Source organism: Puma concolor, chromosome C1 (genome assembly GCF_028749965.1).
Source record: "Puma concolor isolate L17-30 chromosome C1, mPumCon1.1.hap2, whole genome shotgun sequence".
Taxonomy (NCBI): Eukaryota; Metazoa; Chordata; class Mammalia; order Carnivora; family Felidae; genus Puma; species Puma concolor.
Window position 1 is genome coordinate 72215277 of NC_141674.1, and position 21948 is coordinate 72237224.

Here is a 21948-nt window from a genome sequence, read left to right on the forward strand (position 1 = left end):
TCCCTGTTCTGGAACCTGATCTCTGGCTGGAGCTGTGGACCTTCTTTCTCTGTCTCAGATGCAGTAGCATGATTTTCTGTCCTTGTTCTGCTGGTCATAAGGGTGCTGCTGACAGCTGGTTTCTGGGTGTCACCACCCCTTGTTTTTACCCTGAACATCCATACCTTTGACACAGACCATCATTCAAATCTCTTTATCTGATCTAAGGAGGGGTGAATTCTATTTCTTGTCAGATAAACTTCTTGTTACCATCCTTCCATTGATAACAATGTTCCTTTGGTCTCCCCTAATTATTATCAAGCCTAAAAAAGGAAGCAAGCCCCATGTTGCTGTCCTAGAATTAACTCTAGGGGACCTCATATGCTCACATGGGTCCCATGTAAACAAGACAGATGATTTTGTTCGTGTCCTGCCCTGGAATTTGAAGCCTCTGTTGCATCCACGAATGTGTTTATTCCACAAGCTCTTTCCAGAAGTAGAAGAGGTAACATTTCTACATAGCTTGGCTGTCGTTTAGAATCAGAAGTGGTTTGGTTCCTGAACGTTTCCTGCATCAATGTGAAGTATGTAGAGTCTTTTGCACCTTTGAGAGATAGTGGAAAATTTCAACACATAGCACATGGTTTCCTAATTTAACTTTGAGCTGTCATCCTATGAGTTCTATCCCAAAGTCCTAGCTAATCAATATGTTTCTTTGTCCATGAGCAGGAACTTAAAAAAATTCTTTTAAAACTTAAGCATAGGAAAAAGCAAGCTACTTTCTTAGGTCTATGTTAATTCACTGAAACTCTTTCTTTGTATTCATAGCTAGATGACTAAACTTTCTATTTATAAACAGAGGGGGCTTCCTAAGACCTAGAGACCCAACATTACTTTTAGGGATTCATGTCACAAGCCAGCCCAAGCTATATTTTACCAAGAGGTTAGCTGGCATACTGGTTTGAATCTTGTACTTATTTATAGTGACAGTAACATATTTGGCTCTTACACATTCTCCTAAAAGGCTGATAACCTCAGTTATCTTGTGCTATAAGTGGCCAGCTTTCACTGAGTTAGAAATGAATGTTTGGAGGGGGAAGGGAGATGGGGAACATTCTGATTTGCCAACAGTTGCTTCATGCAAGTATGTCTTCAGAACAGCCATGTCGGCTACCAAGGAAACCTGTGAATTCGCCATGGAAGCTGTCAGGCTAGCTTACAGGCATCAATGATGAAAATCTTGTTATTTCTGGAGCGGTGATTGATGTTTCAAATAGAAGATGACATTTTGATGGGATCCAGACTTGCTGTGATAGGAGTTAATGAGGATAATGATGATGATAATGATATTTACATTATACCTTTCTTCCAAAGAACTCTTCAGTCCTTTTTATCTCATTTGTGTTGAAAATGTCCCTTTGGAGTTGGGAGGGAAAGGTGTTATTAATCTGTTTTTCAGGAGAGAAAATACATATAGAGAGATAATTGCCTGGCTTTCAGGCTCCATTTTGGTGGTGAGAAGAGATATTTAAATGACAAATTAAACCAGGGGAAATTAAACTCAGCAAAATGCCAGTCTCAGTCCCCATCATCCTATATGATGCTGCCATATGCAGTAATATCACTCCCTGACCCCAAAGTCTTCAGGAGATCCTCACAGACTGCTGATTCAGTCTAATATCCCCTTTTAGCAGGCAAGACTCTTGACATCCCAACCTGCATGGTCTCACTGTTGTATTTCCCTGTGTTTCAGCCCAACAAATCTACTTGCTTACCCCTACCATCTGCTCTGCACACCCCATTCTCCTTCTACAATCTTCATCACACCTGCCATCCCTTGTTTAATGTCTGTCTTCCTCTGTGAATGTGAATTCTAGCAAAGCAGGTCCTGTCACCATTGTGCCCCCAGGGTCTAGCATAGTTAACTGGTACACGATAGGCACTTTTTTTTTTTAATGTTTATTAACTTATTTTGAGAGGGGGGCAGGAAAGGAGAGACAGAGAGAGAGAGAGAGAGAGAGAGAGAGAGACAGAGACAGAGACAGAGACAGAGAGAGACAGAGAATGAGAGAGAATCCCAAGCAGGCTCCATGCTGACACAGGGCTCCATCTCATGACCCTGAGATCATGACCTGAGCTGAAATTGAGAGTCCGATGCTTAACCCAACAGAGCCACCCAGGTGCCCCCACGAGAAGCACTTCTGAAGTGCATACTATGCTCTCCCACCTCCATGCCTTTGTTCATGCTGTTTCCTCATCCTCAAATACCTGGCCTCCCATCTTGGCTTACTGAAGCCTGGGCTGTCCTTCCAAGTCCAGATCAAACCCTGGTTCCTCTGTCAGGTCTCCCCTACTTGGGAACCACCATGGTGCTGTTCTTTTTAGTTCTTACCCTACCTTCTTTTGTGTCATAATCATTTGTGATCTTGTGTTGTCTTCCTTGGCCCTCCCACACTGCCAGCTCTGGAAAGACAGGAGCTGCACCCCAGAGCCTGGCAGTGTGCGCATTTGTTAAATATGTGCTCACTTGTCTAAAAATATTGTTGGCCAGCATTATTCATTCAGCTAAAAGTCCCATTTCCATAATCTGTAGCTTGTCACGAGAGGGGATTTTTCTCATTCTTACCTTCTGCCATTCTTCTGGAAGGCTGGGAGGAAGATCAGTCAGGAAAGCCCTGCCAACTCTTCCTTTAAAAAGTTCTCCTTTCTCTTCTGTGAGGAGTAAGTACTCTGGCACTTAGGTGGAGGGTTCCATTGCCTACGGGGGCCCTGGGCAGATGTGCCAGGGTGGTAGTTGGCATTTTCTTTTTCGCTTCCATGCCATTTCAATGCTGGCCTAGATAAGGGAGAACTAATCAAGTTGAGAAGATATGGTACAACAATGATGTCTCCAAGGAATTTTAATTACTCTGTGCTTCTAATGAGCAAGTGCACATACCATTTAGTTACCACGAGAAGACACCAGATTGAACTGACTCTGGGTGTGTGTGAAACCTCATAAGCAGCACATTTTTGACGGCTTGAAGACCCCGGGCTACTAGCAACATGGGCATACTGAACATCTGTGATATAACACTCCATATAAATTAGAAAGAACTGCTTCGACAACCGTATCATAGAATATTCAGGGCTGTTAAAATTGATGATGTAGATCTCTACTTATTGACATGGGGAGATGCCTTCAATCTATTGTTAAGTGGAGGCAGGCTACTGAACTGCATAATTATGTAAAATTATTCCACATTTATATCTGTACCTCTTTATAGATGTGTGGATATTCTTCAAAATATTAAGAAGAGCATCTCTAGGTTATGAAATTTTGGGTATTTTTTCTTTACTTTTATTTTTATAGTTTCTTTTGTATTATTTGAATTTTACTTTTACAGTGAGTGGTTATTTTTACAATCAGAAAAGGAAAACAATAAAGCTGATTTCAGCTCGAAAAAAAATTGGTGGAAATAAAAAAGACTCATTAAAAAATCTTCAAATTTCCTAAAAGATGCTTACTGCAAACAAACAAAAACCAAAACCAACCTCTTGCATGAACACAGGAAAAAATTGTTGCATGGTTTCCATGACTGAACCGTGTAATGTGCTGACCACAGTTAGGAGTGAAAGGGAACAAAGGAAGCCTTAAGGAGGAGCACATGTGAAATCACGATCTCCTGACCTCGCCTGGGTATCATGCACACTTTTTAGTGCCTGAAGTATGAAGTATCACTTCAAATATCGTTTCAACCCAAGATTTTGATGGCAGTGGATTTACAGGTACAGTATTTCTAATTATGGGACAACAGAGAAAACTTCCCATCTCTGACAGCAAGGCAATGGTGACTTCATTTACTACAGCAGTTTTTGTTGCAAAAAAGAGACACATGCTGTTGGTCACAGTACAATTCACACTTTATTCCATCGTGATTTGTATACTTGTAGGATCAGGACAACAAGAGACCAAAATCAGTGCAGAACTTCTCTGGACTAAAGAGCCGTGAAAGGCATTTACTGGTTTTGGCACACAGAGTGGATAACCATACATTGGCTGGAATGTGATGGTCAGCAAATCAAAATGCACACATCTAATACCATGTTGAAATCATGTCTGAGTTCTGTAGAATGTTAAAGATTAAATAATTACCAAGACTAACATGCAACTCTATATAAGTCACATTATTCATCTACAGACTATTTCCCCCTTAGAGATGAAGAGATAGCCTTAGTAATCTGTTCACAGTAGCTTAAAGAGCAATCAATACACATTAGAGATCTGCCTGCTGATTTCTATAGCGATTCATTAGAGTTGAAGAAATAATGCTAAATAATGTACTTTCTCTATATTGCCCCTATTAGATTGAATCTTACCGACCAAGTAATTCTGACTCAACTTTTCCTTACTTTAATATAATTCCTATTGTCTTCACAATGTCAAAGAGCAGCTTCTGTTAGTTTATTTATCCTTATAAATCACAACGGGCCAGAGGGGAACCTATGTAATAACAGGTTATCTTTCCTCCGAACAGAGAACATTATGCTTACGAGAACATCAAAAAATACTACTACTATGCTGCAGATATTTTGGGTTTTCACATCATCACATAGGGAGTCCAAAGAAGACAGCCTAGTCAGTTGACATAGCATAGAATGAGATTCTGTAGAAGAGGCACACAGATTCTAAGTGACTTCTTGGGACAGAGGAGCAAAGAGGGCAAGCAAAGGAAAGGAAAGGTGGAAAACAGCCTTCTGCAGAACAGATTGTTCAGAAGAAAAATCTAACTACCTGCAATCGACTATAATACAGTTCTTCAGTTGGGGATGACAGAAGTAAAGATATTAAAAAGTATATGCCACTTGCTATTAAGCCTCATGTGGCTGACTAGGTTAATTTTCCCCAGATTGTTTCTGAGATGCTGAACTCTTCCAGGGAGAAGTTCTGATTTTGCCAGCTCAGAGCCAGATTTAACCCAAAAGGGCAACCATAATTGTGGAAGACAATTTTTCCTTATTAACTTGAGCATGTGGGTAACATTCATTTTCTCTCTGGTAAAAACATACTATTCACCTATGATGAGACAATTCCAAATATGACAGTGACTAAGATATGGTTCATTCATGGGATGCTATAAAAGATATCTGCATGTGAAATGAATTTAAAGTTCAGCAAAAAGGAGAGGAAAGGAATTCTTCAAATCCTGGCATTAGATCATCAAATAAATGAAAAAGACAGATAGTAGTTACGGATGCCTTGGTTTTCTCAGAGGCTTATCACTTCCATTTGGTCACTAAACCTAAGAAATGATTGGTTAGAAATACATAGGTAAGCAGAGCAAGACTTTCAGTCATATTTCTTAATCTCCCTGATTGTTAATCTTGAACAACAAGCTACAGGCAATACCGGAAAGGTGGAGATGACTAGGAAGTTTGATAACATGCCTGGATCAGTCACCATTCCTTGGAAAGTACCATTTCCTTGGCCTGCTAAGAGGCTGTTTCTTTCAGGTTTAAGTAAAAGACAATGATCTCTCCCTTCACTGCGGCATTGTTCTTTGTAAGAGACTGGCATCAGTTTTAGGTTGTGTAATTTAAAAGCTAGAGAGGAAAGAAGTGTTAATTGAATTCCACAGTACATAATCATAGATATTTCAAAGTAGAATTGTCCATTGTCTGCGGTTTCAAGCACCAAGCGGATCACTTCCTGTACATGCTCCATCTGGCTCTCACTAGACCATCAATAATCACTTTTAGATGCAATGTCTCTTTTGAAAGAAATAACGTCGTTAGACCAGGATAATTGCAGGGGGGTAGAAGGCTGGAAATAGGGTGAGTCACGATGGGGGGGGGGTGGGAATAGAAATGAGCTGATGGAATAAATAAGAGTATTCCCCAAGGTCTGTAAATGGCTAGTGATAAAGCAAAAATTCATGGAATGTGACTTAAAAGACTTCCTAAGACATTGTACCCATATGGTGTTTCCAAGTGTCTTGATCTACGATCCTAGCAACCCTATGGAGCTGAATTTACCTTCCTAGCTGTGGTGTCCTACTTATGGAATTTAGTTATCTAGGGCAAACCCCATCAGGATATGCTTCTTTGTAGTTAACTCTTCCCCAAATAGTCTCTCTGATTTTGGTCACAATTCTGCTGAGGGACCTGTCTGCCTTTCCTGGGGAGAATGGAGGTGGTGGCCAAATACGTAGCCACGAGCCAGAGGAGACGGATGCGGCAGATGGGGGAGGCCTGCAGGAAGGTATCCAGAAGGCAAGACAGTGGATTTTACCTAAGGTAATAGAAGTGGGAAAGGCAAAAGAAAATAACTGGAAACAAAATTTCCAGAGTTCAGATGAAAAAAAAAAAAAAAAAAGAAGGAAACGGAGAGGATCCAGGAACGAGGGAATTTTTCAGGAACCAAAGATGATTAATGATACAGAGAAAAACAAAAAACAAAACACAAAACAACCCAGCCTATCTGACTGATCAAGAAGATACCCTTTAGCATATATTGGCAACTAAACAGCATATATATATTTCACACCAATAATACAAACACTAAAATGAGTGTTTCTTTACTATTATTAATCACAGTTCAATAATTCATTAGCTCTATATTTTCTAGATTGCTTAATTCATTTAGCAAAACCCACGGCTTAGGTACCACCGCAAGGGGCGGGGGGGGGGGGTGCAGAATGAAGCAAACTTGGAATCAGACTTTTGTAAACCAGAGTTAGTAGCACAGTGGCACAGTAGATTGTCAATGAACACGACAGGAGTGGTACAGTTATCGGCCTTGTGAGTGCAGTATTGCTGGCTACAAGGGAGGGACTTCAACTCAGGAGTCTACCTTCTTGTTAATTAAAATTGAGCAGCATGTGAGCAGCCCATCCACCTTTTCCAGTTCAGAATGGCTCACGGGGATCAGCATATGGTCCTTCAGCTTCTCATAAACCTGCAGCAGGAATCAAGGAAAGGTAAAGAAGAAGGATTGTGCCTCTGCCTCTGTCTTACCCTACCCCCACCTCCTTGCCTAGTGCAGAGAATTAATGTGGCTTGCAAGTTTAGGCATCTCAGCCATGTAACCCCAAGATGTGCATGCAATCTAGACCACATATGTGCCCACAGCCATACTGATGGAGCTAGCAGCACTGGTTAACCACCAGCTCTATGCTTTAACCTCAAAGGCAAAGATGTGTCAAAAATGTGGTTGTTACTAGAGATGCCTTCACTCTGCCGTTGTCACTGGGAGATTGAGTGATACGTGAAAGCCGGTGGCAGTGTTTTCAGCCTCAATAGTACTCTCCCTCTCCACACTTTAAAACCCTCTTAACTGTACTTTAGTGTTTCTTTCCTTACCAACACCACTGGAAAAACCTGACAAAACAGAATTTAAATGAAGTATTTCAGGTCAAACTGCTTTTAAATTACAGGTGTGAATTTTATAGCATCTTTTGACACTAATAGAAAGCATGTGTCAAAACTTCAAATTAACAGTCCACAGATTGTTCTCTGATGATCAAACAAAGCACATTTAAAAAAAAACAACAACAAAATCCCTTGAAAACACACTGTCTAAAAGCAATCTACCCTGCTTCTTCAGGAAGCACTTTGCTCCTTAACATTCAGTACAGTGGTTAATTAAGAGTGCTGGAGCCAGAGCTGGGCTCCAAACCCAGTTCTGTCAACTCACCACCTAAAGTGTGACTTCAACCAAAATGCCATGTCCCCTCTTAGCCTTGGGTTACTACTCTGTAAAATTAGAGTAGCAAGAGTGCCCTCCCAGGGCCGCAGTAAGGAATCAATAAGATAATGCACGCAGCGCACTTGGCCCAGTGCCTGGAGCAGGGGAAGCCTCAGTGAACATGGATGCTATCATCGTTACTGTTGATAGACACAGGACTGAATCCAGAAGAGGTTAATCATCATCTGGTTGTCAGATGATCACTGTGGCTGGAGAAGCAGGAACGATCCAGAGCTGTGTTTCTCCAAGTGAGTGCGGTGACCTAGGTACTTGTTGGTATTGCAGATTCTAGGATTCTAGGGTGCAGATTCTAGATCTAGGAACATGCTTTTTTAACAAACCTGAGGCACAATAAAATATGAGACCCACTATTCATCTGAGAGCTGGTTAATCCCCAGTATGAGGTAAGGGGTCCTATAGTTTCCTCAGCGTCACACTTTCCGCCATGGAAACAGAGAAATCATCTATGTATCTCCCCACCATTTTCTTTTAATCTGCCAAGAAGGTGACTAATTAAGATAAGCCTAGTAATTACACAATATCACATATTTAAAAGATAGCCAAAACATTTTCTAAAATGTTTAAAGATGTAAAATTTTAAGTTAGATGTAAAAAAAGATGAGTGGTTATCAAAGGCTCTTGTGTAATGCTCAGTATGAATATCTTATTCCTTCAGGCAGAGCTGAAGATGCTGAAATGCCTAAAACAGATATGGACATGTGGAGGGCCTATGGATGAGCACTGTTGTGTCTCCGTGGTTAAAGTAAACTGCAGTTGCTAAAGTATACAAATGAGACTGGCAGAATGCCCTGAAAGACAAAGCAACATCTTCTAAGACCAGAAAGAATTCCATATCTAGGGACAATTCCCTTGTTGGCACATAAATGCAGAGGCTCTTAGAGGGACAGGTAGGTGCCTGACTGCAAGTATATTTTCTTTTTGCTCTTTCTGATCCTTTGCTACCTGGGGTGTGCAGCCCAAAGCCCTTCTTTTTGTAGCCCTGACAATTAGCGGCCACCTCTGGGTCATTCATACTTCTCTGCCATAAGAAGCTAATGACGTTCTGAGGAAGGGCAGCTCACATTTGTCCGAAAACAATTCGAGTTGACCATCTAATTGTAGGTGTCTATGCTTAATGGGTATTTAAGTGTGGGGAGGTATGTGTAATCAGAGCTGGAGCACAGACTTAGGAGATCTAAGTACTTATTTGAAAAGTTCTGAATACCAGACACAATCACCTCAACTACTGTGCACACATTAGTGACCAATGACATGAATGAGAAGCGTGAGTTAAATCAAACTTTCCTTGTGACCTATATTATTCTTTCTGCTTTCATAATGATTTGATGTGTATAGAGGAAAAGGAAGTGCCTGTTATTTGTCACTCCATCATGAAAAAATTCCCTAGGCAGGAAGACTGTCATGGAGGCTTATTCAGCTGCAGTGGCCAGGAAGGAGGGTTTTTTACCTTTGCACTTTCTGGATACTCTTCTGGGGTTCGGTGTAGCAAGACGTGGCCTTTGTTGGGGATATTTAGGTATATACAGTTCGCGGCCATGTCATCAGGCACAGTGAGTTTGTCATAGCGGTGGTCACTCATCTGTTGCATGATCTATAAAGAGAAACAAAGCAGGTTTAAGCAGAGCATTTCCCCACACTTTCAAACAGAAGGAAGGCAGTGTGTGGGAATAAGCTTGCAACGGATGCCTAAGAATGTTCTTGTCAAGTTCCTGCCCATTTCCTCTAGTCATTGAGAATCCCAGGAGGAAAACTCGAAGAAGCTATGATTCTTTGGAAGAGCTGGAAGGGTTCTTCTTGTTTTGTTTTGTTTTATGAAAGTGTGCATTTGTGTGTAATTTTAAAAAGGTTTTAAAACTGTCCATAATTTTTTGTTTTTGCTCATAAGATCTATCACTAAGACATGAAATGGACACATATACAAAGGCCCAGCGGGGGTTTTGATGATATTCTTGGCTGAGTAAGAAGGGCTGCCCTGCTCTATAGGAAAAAGGGTCCCTAGTGGTAATCATTCTGGTCAATAATCTGATTTAGTAATAACCGCCCCCCCCCCCAATTTCCTTTGGTAGATACATTTAAATTGAATTAACCTGTTACAGGTGATGTCCTTAATACAATAAACATAAAAATCACTTGAGAATGTTAAACTCCTATTCCTAGGTCTCACTAGGTCTCATCCCCAGGGATTCTGGTCTGTCAGATTTGAAGTGAGGCACAGAAAATTTGCATTCTAAACCTCTCCAGGTAATTCTGAGGCAGATGGTCCCTAGACCACACCTGGTTAAAAAACAAACAAACAAAAAACCTGATGTAACAGGTCTATTCATCAAATGATGGGATTATTAATGCCTTACTATAAAAATAGTTTAAAAAAATCACAAAAATGAACTTTGCACAAAATTTAAAAATTGATCTCATTCTCGTCTTTTCAAAAAAAATGAAAACAAAAACCCAAAAAACAACCACAACCTCACTACAAAAATATCGAAACACCAAACAAACAAAACGAAAACAAAAAACAACCCCACAACAACTTAAATATATCTTGGGCTTCGCTATGCAGACTCTTTCCATTCTTTATCAATATCCATACATTATAAGGAATTTGCTGAAATGTCATGCCATAACGGTATACCAATATCTTTTCCACAATCTGGCTTGATCTACCTTTCCAGCCAGGTCTCCCTTTATCCCTTAATATTTGTATGGAAATGTGCTTCATATTATTAGGCCTCAGAATTCGGAAGCCTTGGCCACTCACTTGTGGCAGCAATGGACAGCAAGATTCACAGTATGGAAGAGTGCAAGAGACAGCACGTTCCCTGCAGAAAATTCATTCCAAAGACCACGTGAAGGGTGGCATATGGTAAGCTCCTACTGACCCACCAATCAGGTCAACTGCTCACTTCTCCTAGTGTGGAATATGTCAAGAGCCGGGAAAGAGCAAGAGGAATCTGATAATGGAATATCCTTGGCACAGAAGGAAACATCAGCAATGGGGATGAGCTTAAGCACTATATCAAAGGCTGAGAGACAAAGATGAGTAAGACACAGATCCAGTGTTTGCAGAGGTTATAGGCTAATGGAGGAGACTGGCAAACAATTATACTACAATAAGAACAGGCAGGGCACCATGGAAAACATTGAAAATTTATTATCTAGTCTCAAAATTCCCATTTTATAGATGAACAAACAGGACTGATAGAGAAGTCAAATAACTTGCTCAAAGTCATACAGGTAGATTTAAACCCAAATCTGTGCAACTCAAAACCTTTCTTAATCATCTTACTTTGCTCTCTTTCTTGACCTCCAGAGCTGCAGCACATCTCGCTTTCCTATAAACTACTATAACATCTCCTTTTCTGTACTCATTTGGTACTTATTATTTATTGTCCTGTGGTATCACTAACTCTTCTTTCATATGTAATCCTATTCTGACATGGTACAGTTTGGTATAGTTATAGGACTTGACTGGACATTTCTCTTGCACTTTTAAATTGTTTCCTAAAGGGATGGATCCAGAGAGGGTGTCATCCGATGGGTTGGTTCTTCTTTAGAGCCCTGATTGAGAAATCTTAGATCTACTTGGATATGTGGACATTTAAGAGGTTAAAGACACTCCTGGGGCACCTGGGTGGCTCAGTCAGTTGAGTGTCAGACCTCAGCTAAGGTTGTGATCTTGCGGCTTGTGGGTTTGAGCCCCATGCTGGGCTCTGTGCTGACAGCATGGAGCCTGCTTTGGATTCTCTGTCTCCTTTTCTCTCTGCCCCTCTCCAGCTCATGCTCTCTCTCTCAAAAATGAAATAAAAATTAAAAAATAAAAATGGAGAAAAAGTGTATAAAAATGAGAAGTTAAAGACACTCCTAAAGTGTAACTACTCTAAGCAAATTAAAAACATATTCAACTTAGCCCTCTTTATAAAGTGGGTATGTCCAGAAATAAAATGGAGAGGCTTATTTAAGAGAAAAACAATGCATATCCAAGTAACCCTCTTCTATTATGAATTTCTATGTAAACACATCTTATGCAGACTTTCTTTTTGGCTGCTTTCAAAACACATTAATAGTAGCTTTCACTGTATGGGAGGGGGCACATTAAACCATTAACTCTGGAGTGACCCCTGGGTTTGAGTCTCAGCTCTAGGCTTTAAATGTAAATTTAAGCTTTTTGTTTGTTTTTTGACTTCTTGGTTTCCTCACTATAAAACTGGGATAATAATAGCCTTTGATACACTTATTGTGAAAGTACATGAAGATAATGTATATAATGAGACACAGTAATAAGCCCTTAATAAGCTAATAGTATTTTATGGCAGCATGACCAGCCAAGTAGGGGTCAAGTTTCTAGTCTGCAATCAGAAAGAGGTAGGTCTGAATCCATGCTCTGCTATACACTAACTGTGTGACCTTGAGCAAGTCACTTAAGCTCTCCAAGGCTCATTTTCCTCAACTGTAAAATGGGATGACAATGTCATACCTATTTCCTATAGAGTAATTCTGAAGGTTATTTTAAAAGACAAAGCAAAAGAGATTATGTCTGTAAAGTGCTTAGCACAAGTTCCTAGTACATATTCAATGTGTAATAAATGTGCACCTTTCCCTCTTTGTTTCTTGCAAGTCATTTGGCATCTAGCAGGTGATCAAAATATGCTTGCAACTAATTGATTCATTTCTTCACCCCTTTCAAAGGATATAGCAAACTTCAAGAGTATACTGAGATGTTCACAATTATGTATGTGAACAACTGCATGTATAAAAATGAGGTACGGTCTACATCCAGAAAAAGAAACACAATTCATTTGTTAATGTGAACCGGGCTAAACCAGTGAGGCCAATGTTTGTCTTTTTCCTTATGCTGTACAATAGGACACTATACCCTGTGGTCCTAACCCAAATGATTTTGGATGTAAGATAATAGGAAGTGGTGGACCTGGGGCAAACTAGACCTGAAAGCATTAAAACAGAGAAAGAAAAGAAAAAACCTTATGTATATCAAACTGAACACATACATGTCTCTGTCAGTTTGTGACCTGTGATTTAGTGAAATAGTCCAGAAGCTCAATAAGCATGTTGATTTCTTCAAGATATAAGTGGAGCTATCTCTAAACGCAAGACAAAAACTAGGATTTATAAAACTTCTCTTCAATTTCTCTTAGTCAGTCTGGCCAGCATGTTTCTTTCTGGGTGCAGGGAATAGAACTGCATGATGTCTGAATCTCTGTTGTGTGTTGTTGAAGGTGGGCCAAGATGGTTAGTCTGCTCATTTACAGTTAGAACTATCATCCTTCATGTGGATTAGATACAGTTTATCTGAGAAGTTTATGATTTCTTCCAGACCACCGGGAGACAGTTCCCTGGGCCAAAGGTTTACTAAGTGGGACCTCAGTGATTCAAGGACTTCCCAAAGATCCTTAAAAAACATGGTATGTACAGCCATTGTTACCTGGTCAAGCTCAGACACAAAGAAAACAAAATCCAGAAAACTGAATATTTCCATTGACCCGATTTTCTAATCAACTGGGAGAACTGTGGGCAGCCCATTTTAGTCTATCACATTAGGCTAGTTGCTCCCACCATTCATAAGCACTAGATAATTGCCAGTTGGTTTTCCATCTGCTCTACAGATGATTCGCTGCATTCTTTATCCAAAGGTAAAGAAATCACCTATCCCTCCTGAGATGAGTTGAAAGAGAAAGAAGCATGGCAAAATCACACAGATAGGCCTGACTATACCTTCAATGGTCCCATGAGCAGCCCGGCCAATTTTCCCACCTCGCAGTCTGACTCATGCATGTCCGGTGGTGACAATGAAGTAGAAACATGGAATGTTGTACATTCCAGAGGAAGTGTTATCAGGGATCGTTATCAGTGCTGACTTCTTGTTTATCAGTGAGGGAACAAACTAAAATCTCCAAGGTTGTGCCTACTTCAGAAAGTGCCCAGTTTCTTCTGAGTAATGGAGACTGCAGATTTCCTTTCGTGGTGTGCTTTATTTACTTGGGTTCCATCTCTTTCTACCCTCTCTCCCATCCCCCACTCTCACTTCCTTGAGTGAACAATCCTGCCCCCTTGGTGCCTATGTGTTTGCTTTGTTGACATTTATTTGAAACTGTAATCACTGCTTTTCCTCACTCTTTGGTGTTTCTCTTTTTTCCAGACCTTATATTTATAATTTATAGCTTCTGGTGGGAGTATTCTCAAAATTACTGACATCAGAGCCAGTAGCCAACATAGCATTGTTTGAGGATAGTTTCATTTTTTTTTTTTTTTCATTACTGTCAGGAAAGGAATAATAACACCCTTGGTGGAGAAATAATTTAATACTGGGAATAGATAAAGTAACTCACCAATAAATTCTACTGAGAGTTATTCTTAAAATAAATGTCTTAACAAAGCCACCTTAGGAGAAGTTTTTCAATCAATTTATCAAGGTCCCACGGTTATCATTTTAAGACAGGTTAAAAATGTGCCAAAAGAAATGACTTTTAATAATAGAACAGGTCCCATTTGGAGCAGTGAGTGGTTCTGTTTAACTGTGGAAAGGAGAAAACACAAAAGCAATGCCAGGTGTAGTCTTTCTAAATGAAAAGGATTTAGGAAGTGGTAACTGTAAGTAATAAACAAAAAATACATTGTTTTTTTTTTTTTTTCTTGAAAAAGCTAAAGGTTCTGATTCTAAACACAAAGAGTTTCTGTGTTTTGGAACAAAGAACAGGTTTCTCTTTTCCTGTGAGAGTGATTGTTTTCCTTTCTCATATATGTTGCTATTGTCTGAATAAGAAAGCTTGCCATTTATTTATAGCTGGGTTCAGGAAATACATATATACACACAAGGCAGGGTGCGCAGCTCCCCATTTGGAGGGGAACACACAGAAAAAGATTCAGAAGACCATGTCTCTAACATCTTTCCTCTGTTGTTGGAACTGGCACTGTGAGGATGTGCTCATGTGGCCTGCCTGGCAGGGCATCGCCTCAGAGAGCTCAGGCTCCCAAGGAGGAAGATGCAGTCACAGTGAGGGGAGGAGATCTTGCTTCCTCTTTGTGGGTGCACAGAAGCCTTTGTTAAAAGATGAGCATCATTTCAAATATCTTGAGAATGTGGCTGTTGGCTGCTTAGTTCTATGTGCCAACATTTTTCCTAAAAGGGTGGAGGTGGTGCACTGCTCCAGAATGCTGTGTAAAGTGTTCTTTGAACCCCAGGGGATGTACTTCCTGCTTCTCACTGTGCCCCAAGCCAGAAGGGAAAGGAGAAAGCACCGAAACCCTCTATAGACACTCTAAATTCCCGAGAGACCCTAGACTCTGGCTAATATCTATGAGTCCTACACGGCTTGGAAGATCTGGGAAGTCAAGTCCCTGCTCTAACGTGCCATTTCTGACTTTTGCCATTTCCCAAAATAATTATTCCACTTTGTGCAAAACATAGTAAGTATTATTGGGATTGGACACAAATGGTGTTTAGTTCAATCCAACAGTCCTTTTCGGAGGCCCCCTTTGGGCTAGACACGATGGCAGTGAGAGGTGGCAAAGAGAAAGACACCCAAGGATAATTCAGTTGCAGACTCTGCCTTTAGGAGATGACAATCTATAATTTAAAGCAGGACAAGCACACGAAGGCGATGCCAGCAGTAAAAAGAAAGTCAACTTCACTTCTATTACAGACACCCCCTTACTGAAGAAGGCACGCGGCAGAGTGGAAATGGTTCTGAGGACCATCTTGGCTGCATCGTCGTGGTCTGTTACACAGCTGTGGGTTTGGAGGAATCGGCCTTGCTCCCCAGAGTAGAGCTGTCACAAAATAGAGTGGGAAATGTCTGGCTTTCAGCCCAAGAGAATTTGCATGGCTAGTTGCATTAACAACCAGGCATTTCCGTCAGTCCTAACGTTTCTGGGAATTTTCTCATTCAAAGGACTGGAAGACAGCTACATTCTCCCACTTGTTACTCATGGTTTCTTTGTATTACATCAATTACTTAAAAAAATTCTTGGGCTATGTTGTTTCACAGAATGGTTTAGGACTTATTGGTCAAATACTGAAGCAAAGGTGTATAGAAGGTATTTAGAGATGTTTAGGAAATATTCAGAGCACGGTTGGCTCACTCACAATTGATCTTTTATGAAATATACATATGTACCCATCTCAATGTATCAAAACAGTCAATATTAAAAGGGACAGATTATAGATTCTATTGAGATGTATGATATATGATGTTCAAGCCCACTACTTGTTGCTACTGGATACCTAAAATCCCTCATTTGTTTATACATCCATCAAGGTTTTATTGAGAGCTGACAATATACCAGGCATTAAGCCCAGGCAGTCCTTTTAAGGCTGGGTCAATATAACTACGGATAACATTCTAGAACTATTATGCTTTCATTTTTTTTTTTTTTATAGTCTTACAGTGGATCAACTCAAAATGAACAGAACCTGAGAGAGGTTGTCTTTTAAACATCCTCTCTGAATTGATGGGCTGTACATATCCTAAAACTGAAGTGACATGGTTCTTTTTAGTTAAAGCTGGGCCAACTTTCAATGCCAAATATTCCTTTCGAAGCTAGCTGCCATTTTCTCCACAACTCTCTCTCCTATTTGGAGCTGCTCCTTTTGTTCAGATCATAAGGCCCACTTGAATATGGGGATGAAAGACTTCTGTTATTCAAACTACAACCATAAACTGTATGAACCATTTCTCGAAGGGATCCTCAAAAACAATGGTTTCTGTGGAAGGCTGGGAAAAACTCACACGCTGGGAGGACCGCTCTGAGCTCTGTGAAGGGATGGGGAGAAGTGTATACGCAGGAGGAACAAGGGAGAGCCTCTGGGTGAGTTATAGTCCTCACTTTCTAATTTCAGGGGTGCAGGGGAAAGAAATTCAGACCAAAGCACCCCTTCCAAAAGGCAAAATCTGGGATCCTATCTCCTTTCTTACCCCTGCCCATGCATTCTCTAAGACTAGCTCTGTCGCAGAAGCAGATCTCCCACAGTCTAGTCCTTGTATGTTGTATCCAAGATATATCTTGTTGCCTCTTTGGCTACTGAAGTCATGCCCTGACTATGCTTCCCCAGATACCTGCACCCTAATCTCACCTTTGAAAATTAACTCCCTTGGGTACTGGAGGCTTGGTGATCTTTCAGGTTCCCTGTGTCACTGGATAGCAGGAAACAACTGCAGCATTTATTGAGCTATCTTCTATTTATTGGTGGTTCATCTATTCTTCATTTATTTCTCACAACAATTCACTTTTATGCATGAGGAAACCAAAGTTCTTAGAAATTTAATAATTTGTCCAAGGTCACATGTTAAGACAGTAAATCCAGGATTCAAGTCTAGGTACCTCAACCTCCAAGTTCCCACCTTTTTCCTGTCAAACTACCACCTCTCCAACATCCCTTGAAAGACTAGACTCTGAGGGGCACCTGGGTAGCTCAACTGGTTAAGTGTCCGACTCTTGATTTTGGCTCAGGTCATGACCTCACGGTCAGGAGATCGAGCCCCGAGTCAGGTACTCAGCGTGAAGCCGACTTGGGAGTCTCTCTCTTTCCTTCTTTCTCTGCCCCTCCCCTGCTGGTGCATGCACATGCACGCTCCCTCTCTCTCAAAATAAATATGTATTTTTTATTTAAAACATTTTTTTAATGTTTAGTTTTTTTGAGGGAGAGAGAGAGAGGCAGAGAGAGAGAGGGAGACACAGAATCAGAAGCAGGTTCCAGGCTCTGAGCTGTTAGCACAGAGCCTGATGCAGAGCTCAAACCCACAAACCGTGAGATCATGACCTGAGCCGAAGTCAGATGCTTAACCGACTAAGCCACCCAGGTGCCCCAAAATAAATAAAAATTAAAAAAAAAAAAAAAAAAAAAAGACTAGACTCTGAGCTCACAAGCTGGCAGCCTTTGGGCTAATTTTTCCTGTAGATACAACTTATTTAACATGCATATATTTTTTACAGTTTGCATTTAAATGCACTTTAGATGGAGAAGGTCTGGCTCCTGAAGCCATCTGAGTTCGCTACTGAACTCCATGGATTGGTTTCTTTAAAGCTGGCTGTTATGTTCTTTAAGTAGATGAAAGATGAGTAGAGCCTTTGGGGATAGAAAAAAAAAAACAGTGGGTAAAGAGGCATTATTGCTTCTAGAGCAGCAGAGGGGCAGGCTCTAAAGTGAGAGATAAGAAATGGCCAAACATACACACTTTGCAATGACATCCAGAATCAGTCCTGTTCACTCTGACCCTAGCACTGGTGGATTAATGCTTATTTTCTGTGTGAGTAAATATTCCTTAGTTATCTCATCAGCAGGGCATACATTTAAATTTTCTTTTGCAATAACTGTGATTGCTTTGCTTTGAGTCATTCAAAATCCTCTGCCCAGTCTGCTGGGCACAAACCCATTTGTCAAAGTGTTGCCTAGGGGTTAGAGAAGAATCTGTCCTCATGAAAGAGCTCCCCCCCACCCCCCTTCTGGAAGAAGATGAAGAAATTCATCATTGGGACCTCCAGTTATATCACTCTACCTGAATGTATACTCTTAGACTAGGTGGTTAAAAAAAAAATCTTTAATGTATGTTCGGTACTCTGAGATTTTTAGCTCCAGGAAGTAGTGTGTTGGTAAATGTAGGGGAAAATACATGCATAATATACCCACATAAGTTTATTATAAATTTTACTGGTATAAAGGATAGGTAGCACACAATTTATAAATAATAATAAAACAGTTAATATTCCTTACTGTAAATTTTGTATTGCCAATTGATTCTCACAACAGAATGCTTCTGTTGATTTTTTGCAGAGCTCGTGCATCTGACGCCAACCTATTGTTGCAATTGACAAACCAGTGTAGTTCCAACATGGCTATTGGTTGATATTTTTGTTTATCCTAATGAGACAAGTGAAACAATGAAAACATACATTGGAACTTCATTTGTTTGTTGATGATATGGGTGACTTCTTTGCTGAATTACATAATAGCTTTTGAATACTGGAAGAATACTCCCTCACTGTAATGGCTATACAAGTGACACACTTTTAAGTTTAATCTGTGGGATTAAAATTTCTTCCATCAGTTTCTTATGTCTGGACAATCAATAAAAAGCTAAATTAAGTTGATTTTTGTGATGCACACATTCCCACTGTTGTCAATTCCCAGTTACCAACATAACATTATTGAATACAGAGTTGGGAAGAGATATGCAATGGCATGCCATTATCGAATATTACCATCATGCATGTACACAACAGATGTAAATAACCTTTAAGAGCACAGCTAATGAATGGTAAAATGTAGTACAGGAATTAGGAAGTGATAAGTTTTTAGTATTGTTTTTAGTATAATTTATTTAGTCTTAAGTTCACATAATTTAATGTTTTAAGTTTATTTATTTATTTTGAGAGAGAGAGTGAGTGAAAGCAGGGTGGGGGGGGCAGAGACAGAGAGGGAGACAGGGAATCCTAAGCAGGCTCCTCACTGTCAGCACAGAGCCCAAAAAGGGGCTGAACCCACAAACTGTGAGATCATGACCTGAGCCAAAAATCAAGAGTAGGATGCTCAACCGACTAAGCCACTCAGGCACCCCTACATAACTTAATTTTTAATAATGGCTGTGTTTAACAACCAGCTGGCAAAATTCTGAAAATTTAACAATTGGCTCTCATAAGCTGGGAGGAGGTGGTTCCAGCGAACCACTGCCCTACACAGGAGACTTCACAGTTTTAGAAGACTTGGTTCCTGGATGTTAGTATGAGTTGGCTTTCATTAAAGTTACTTTAAGTAGCCCTACAGCCTCTTTGTTAATGACACAGATAACTTTAGCTTTAAAATTTGGCTCATATAACTTTTGCTTCCTCATGGCAAACAACAATTGGCGATTAACCTTCAGTGGGCTTATGAAACTCAAGAACTCTTGGAAGGGTGGCAACTGGGTTTGCTAAAGAGGAGCCTAAATTCACTGATGCTCTCAAACATGCCAAGAAAACGTGGAAAGACTTTCCCCTTTTCATACTAACTGGAAGCCTAAAGTCTGATTGTCCTATATGTCAAGAATGAAATGAGAATCCATGGTCTGCATTCTTAAACTTGGCACCGATTTAAATCATTGTTTTCCCTTTAAATCTTCTGTTTTATTTCTGGTTATTATGCTATCCTTCATGCATCTTTGTAAGCCACTTTTACAAAATGAGGTGAGGTAGGAGCATATAATTTCAGACAGTTCTTCTAGAAACATATTTTTAAATTATAAACAAAAAAACTAATTATGAAGAAAATCATAAAACACAAGCTTTTTGTAAAAGAATCAACTATGAAAAGTTAAGATTCTAGTGAACTTAAAACAACCATATACTTTTGTCAAAACTCATTGAATTGTACACTTACAGTGTGAAGTGTATGAAAATTAAGTGTTATTGTATGGAAATTATATTTCAATAAAGCTAATAAAAAAGACTGAAGTCTTCTTTCTCCCCTCTCTGCCACATCTTACTTGTCTCCTTTTTCCTATATGGTAGTGACATGGGTTCATCAGATCTTTTTAATTAATTAAAAAAATTTAATGTTTATTTATTGTTGATAGAAAAAGAGCACGAGCAAGGAAGGGGGAGAGAGGGAGGGAGACACAGAATCAGAAGCAGGCTCCAAGCTATCAGCACACAGCCTGACGCGGGGCTTGAACTCACGAATTGTGAGATCATGACCTGAGCCAAACTTGGCTCCTTAACCAACTGAGCCACCCTGGCATCCCCTTCAGTTGTTGTTGTTTTTTTTTTTTTTAACATACATACTTGAAACAAAATCTGCTTACTCTCCATTGAATTTGTCAGTAAAGGAGTCTGAACATCACAGGTCCAGAAGCTCCAACTCCATTTCCTTCAAAGGCTGGTAATGAAAATCTCTAGAGATGGGCGCCTGGGTAGCTCAGGCATCCAATTCTTGATTTCGGCTCAGGTCATGATCTCATGGTTAGTTGAGTTCAAGCCCCACATCAGGCTCTGCGCTGACAGTATGGAGCCTGCCTGGGATTCCCTCTCTCCCTCTCTCTGTGTGCCTGCCATACTCATGCGAGTCCACACGTGCACTCTCTTTCTCTCTCTCTCAAAATAAGTAGATAAACATAACAAAAAGAAAATCTCTAGAGGCTCTGTACCCACGAAGGCAATTACATGTGGCCTTGTTACTCAGTTTCTATAATCATCTCATATTTATTACGTTTTTGCCCATGTGTACGAAGTGGTTCCAATACCTGAAAATAGTATGTTACACAAAAATCTAATAAACGTTGGTACTGTATATAGCTACTTAATTCATGGCTCCTGAAAAACACTCTTGCTAGCACAGGCTACTTGATGTTCAGGAGTCACTGTTGTCCTTCATCAGGCATAAGCACCTTAACTATCATGTGCTCAGAAATCACAATTTCTGTGAAATAGGGTGGACAAATCTCATTCATATTTTAGGACTGGGTTTCTCAACCTCAGCACTCTGGATATTCTTTGTTTATGGGGGCTTCCTGTGCACTGTAGCATGGTTAGTAGCATTCCTGTCCTCTACGTACTACACGCCCACAGCATCCACTCTCCCACCCACCATGCTGTGACAAAAATATCTCCAGATATTACCAAATGTCCCCTGGGGGGCAAAGTTGCCTCTGGTTGAAAACCACTGTTTTTAGAATAAAGTCATCAAATTTATTTATATTTTAGGAAAAGAGCAGATGGTTATGGGAAAGAGGAGGAAAATTAACCAGAAAAAGAAAGAAATCAAATTTCCAAATAAGTATACTATTTACTCTTCAATTCTTCCTCTGAATTAACAAGAGCCCTGAAAAGAAAGAGATTAGTGTTTAAGAAAACAGCTGTTGTCCCCATATATCTTTTCCCAGAAACCAAAATACCCTGTAAATGACTACAACCAAACCATGGCTAATGGAGAAAACAGCCATCCTCATTTTTCCTACTCTTGTGTGGGGAGTTACCTGGCTTTCTGTGTTTCAAGTTTTATGTTTTGAAATGGGGTGGGGGAGAAACCTTGTTTCCTTCTGGATATGGCCTTTGCTAGTGTCAGACAGTGAATGTTGATAAAATAATCTGAGCAGCTGGGGAAGTGGTGTCATTTTATAGACTACTGAGAATCATAAGTTTGAGAACTAGGCATGAATTTGGAAATTATCAAGCCCATTTCTCTCTTTTTTTAATGTTTATTTATTTTTGAGAAAGAGAGAGAGTGCATGCAGGGG

At 40.1% G+C, this 21948-nt stretch overlaps 1 protein-coding gene and 1 long non-coding RNA gene across 6 annotated transcripts in view; one reads left to right on the forward strand and one right to left on the reverse strand.

The window, feature by feature from the left end:
* The window catches only part of LOC112848663 (uncharacterized), a 51574-nt gene that overhangs the window by 12254 nt on the left and 17372 nt on the right, over positions 1-21948 (forward strand). The window lies entirely within an intron of this gene.
* DDAH1 (dimethylarginine dimethylaminohydrolase 1) overlaps positions 3865-21948 on the reverse strand; it is a 137985-nt gene continuing 119901 nt past the window's right edge. For all 5 annotated transcript variants that reach the window (XM_025912439.2, XM_025912438.2, XM_025912440.2 and 2 more), the window contains 2 exons: positions 9174-9317; positions 3865-6916 (listed from right to left, as the gene is read on the reverse strand). In XM_025912439.2, the coding sequence (XP_025768224.1) occupies positions 6800-6916; positions 9174-9317 (261 nt within the window). In that variant the 3' untranslated portion in view covers positions 3865-6799. The remainder of the gene's footprint in view (positions 6917-9173; positions 9318-21948) is intronic.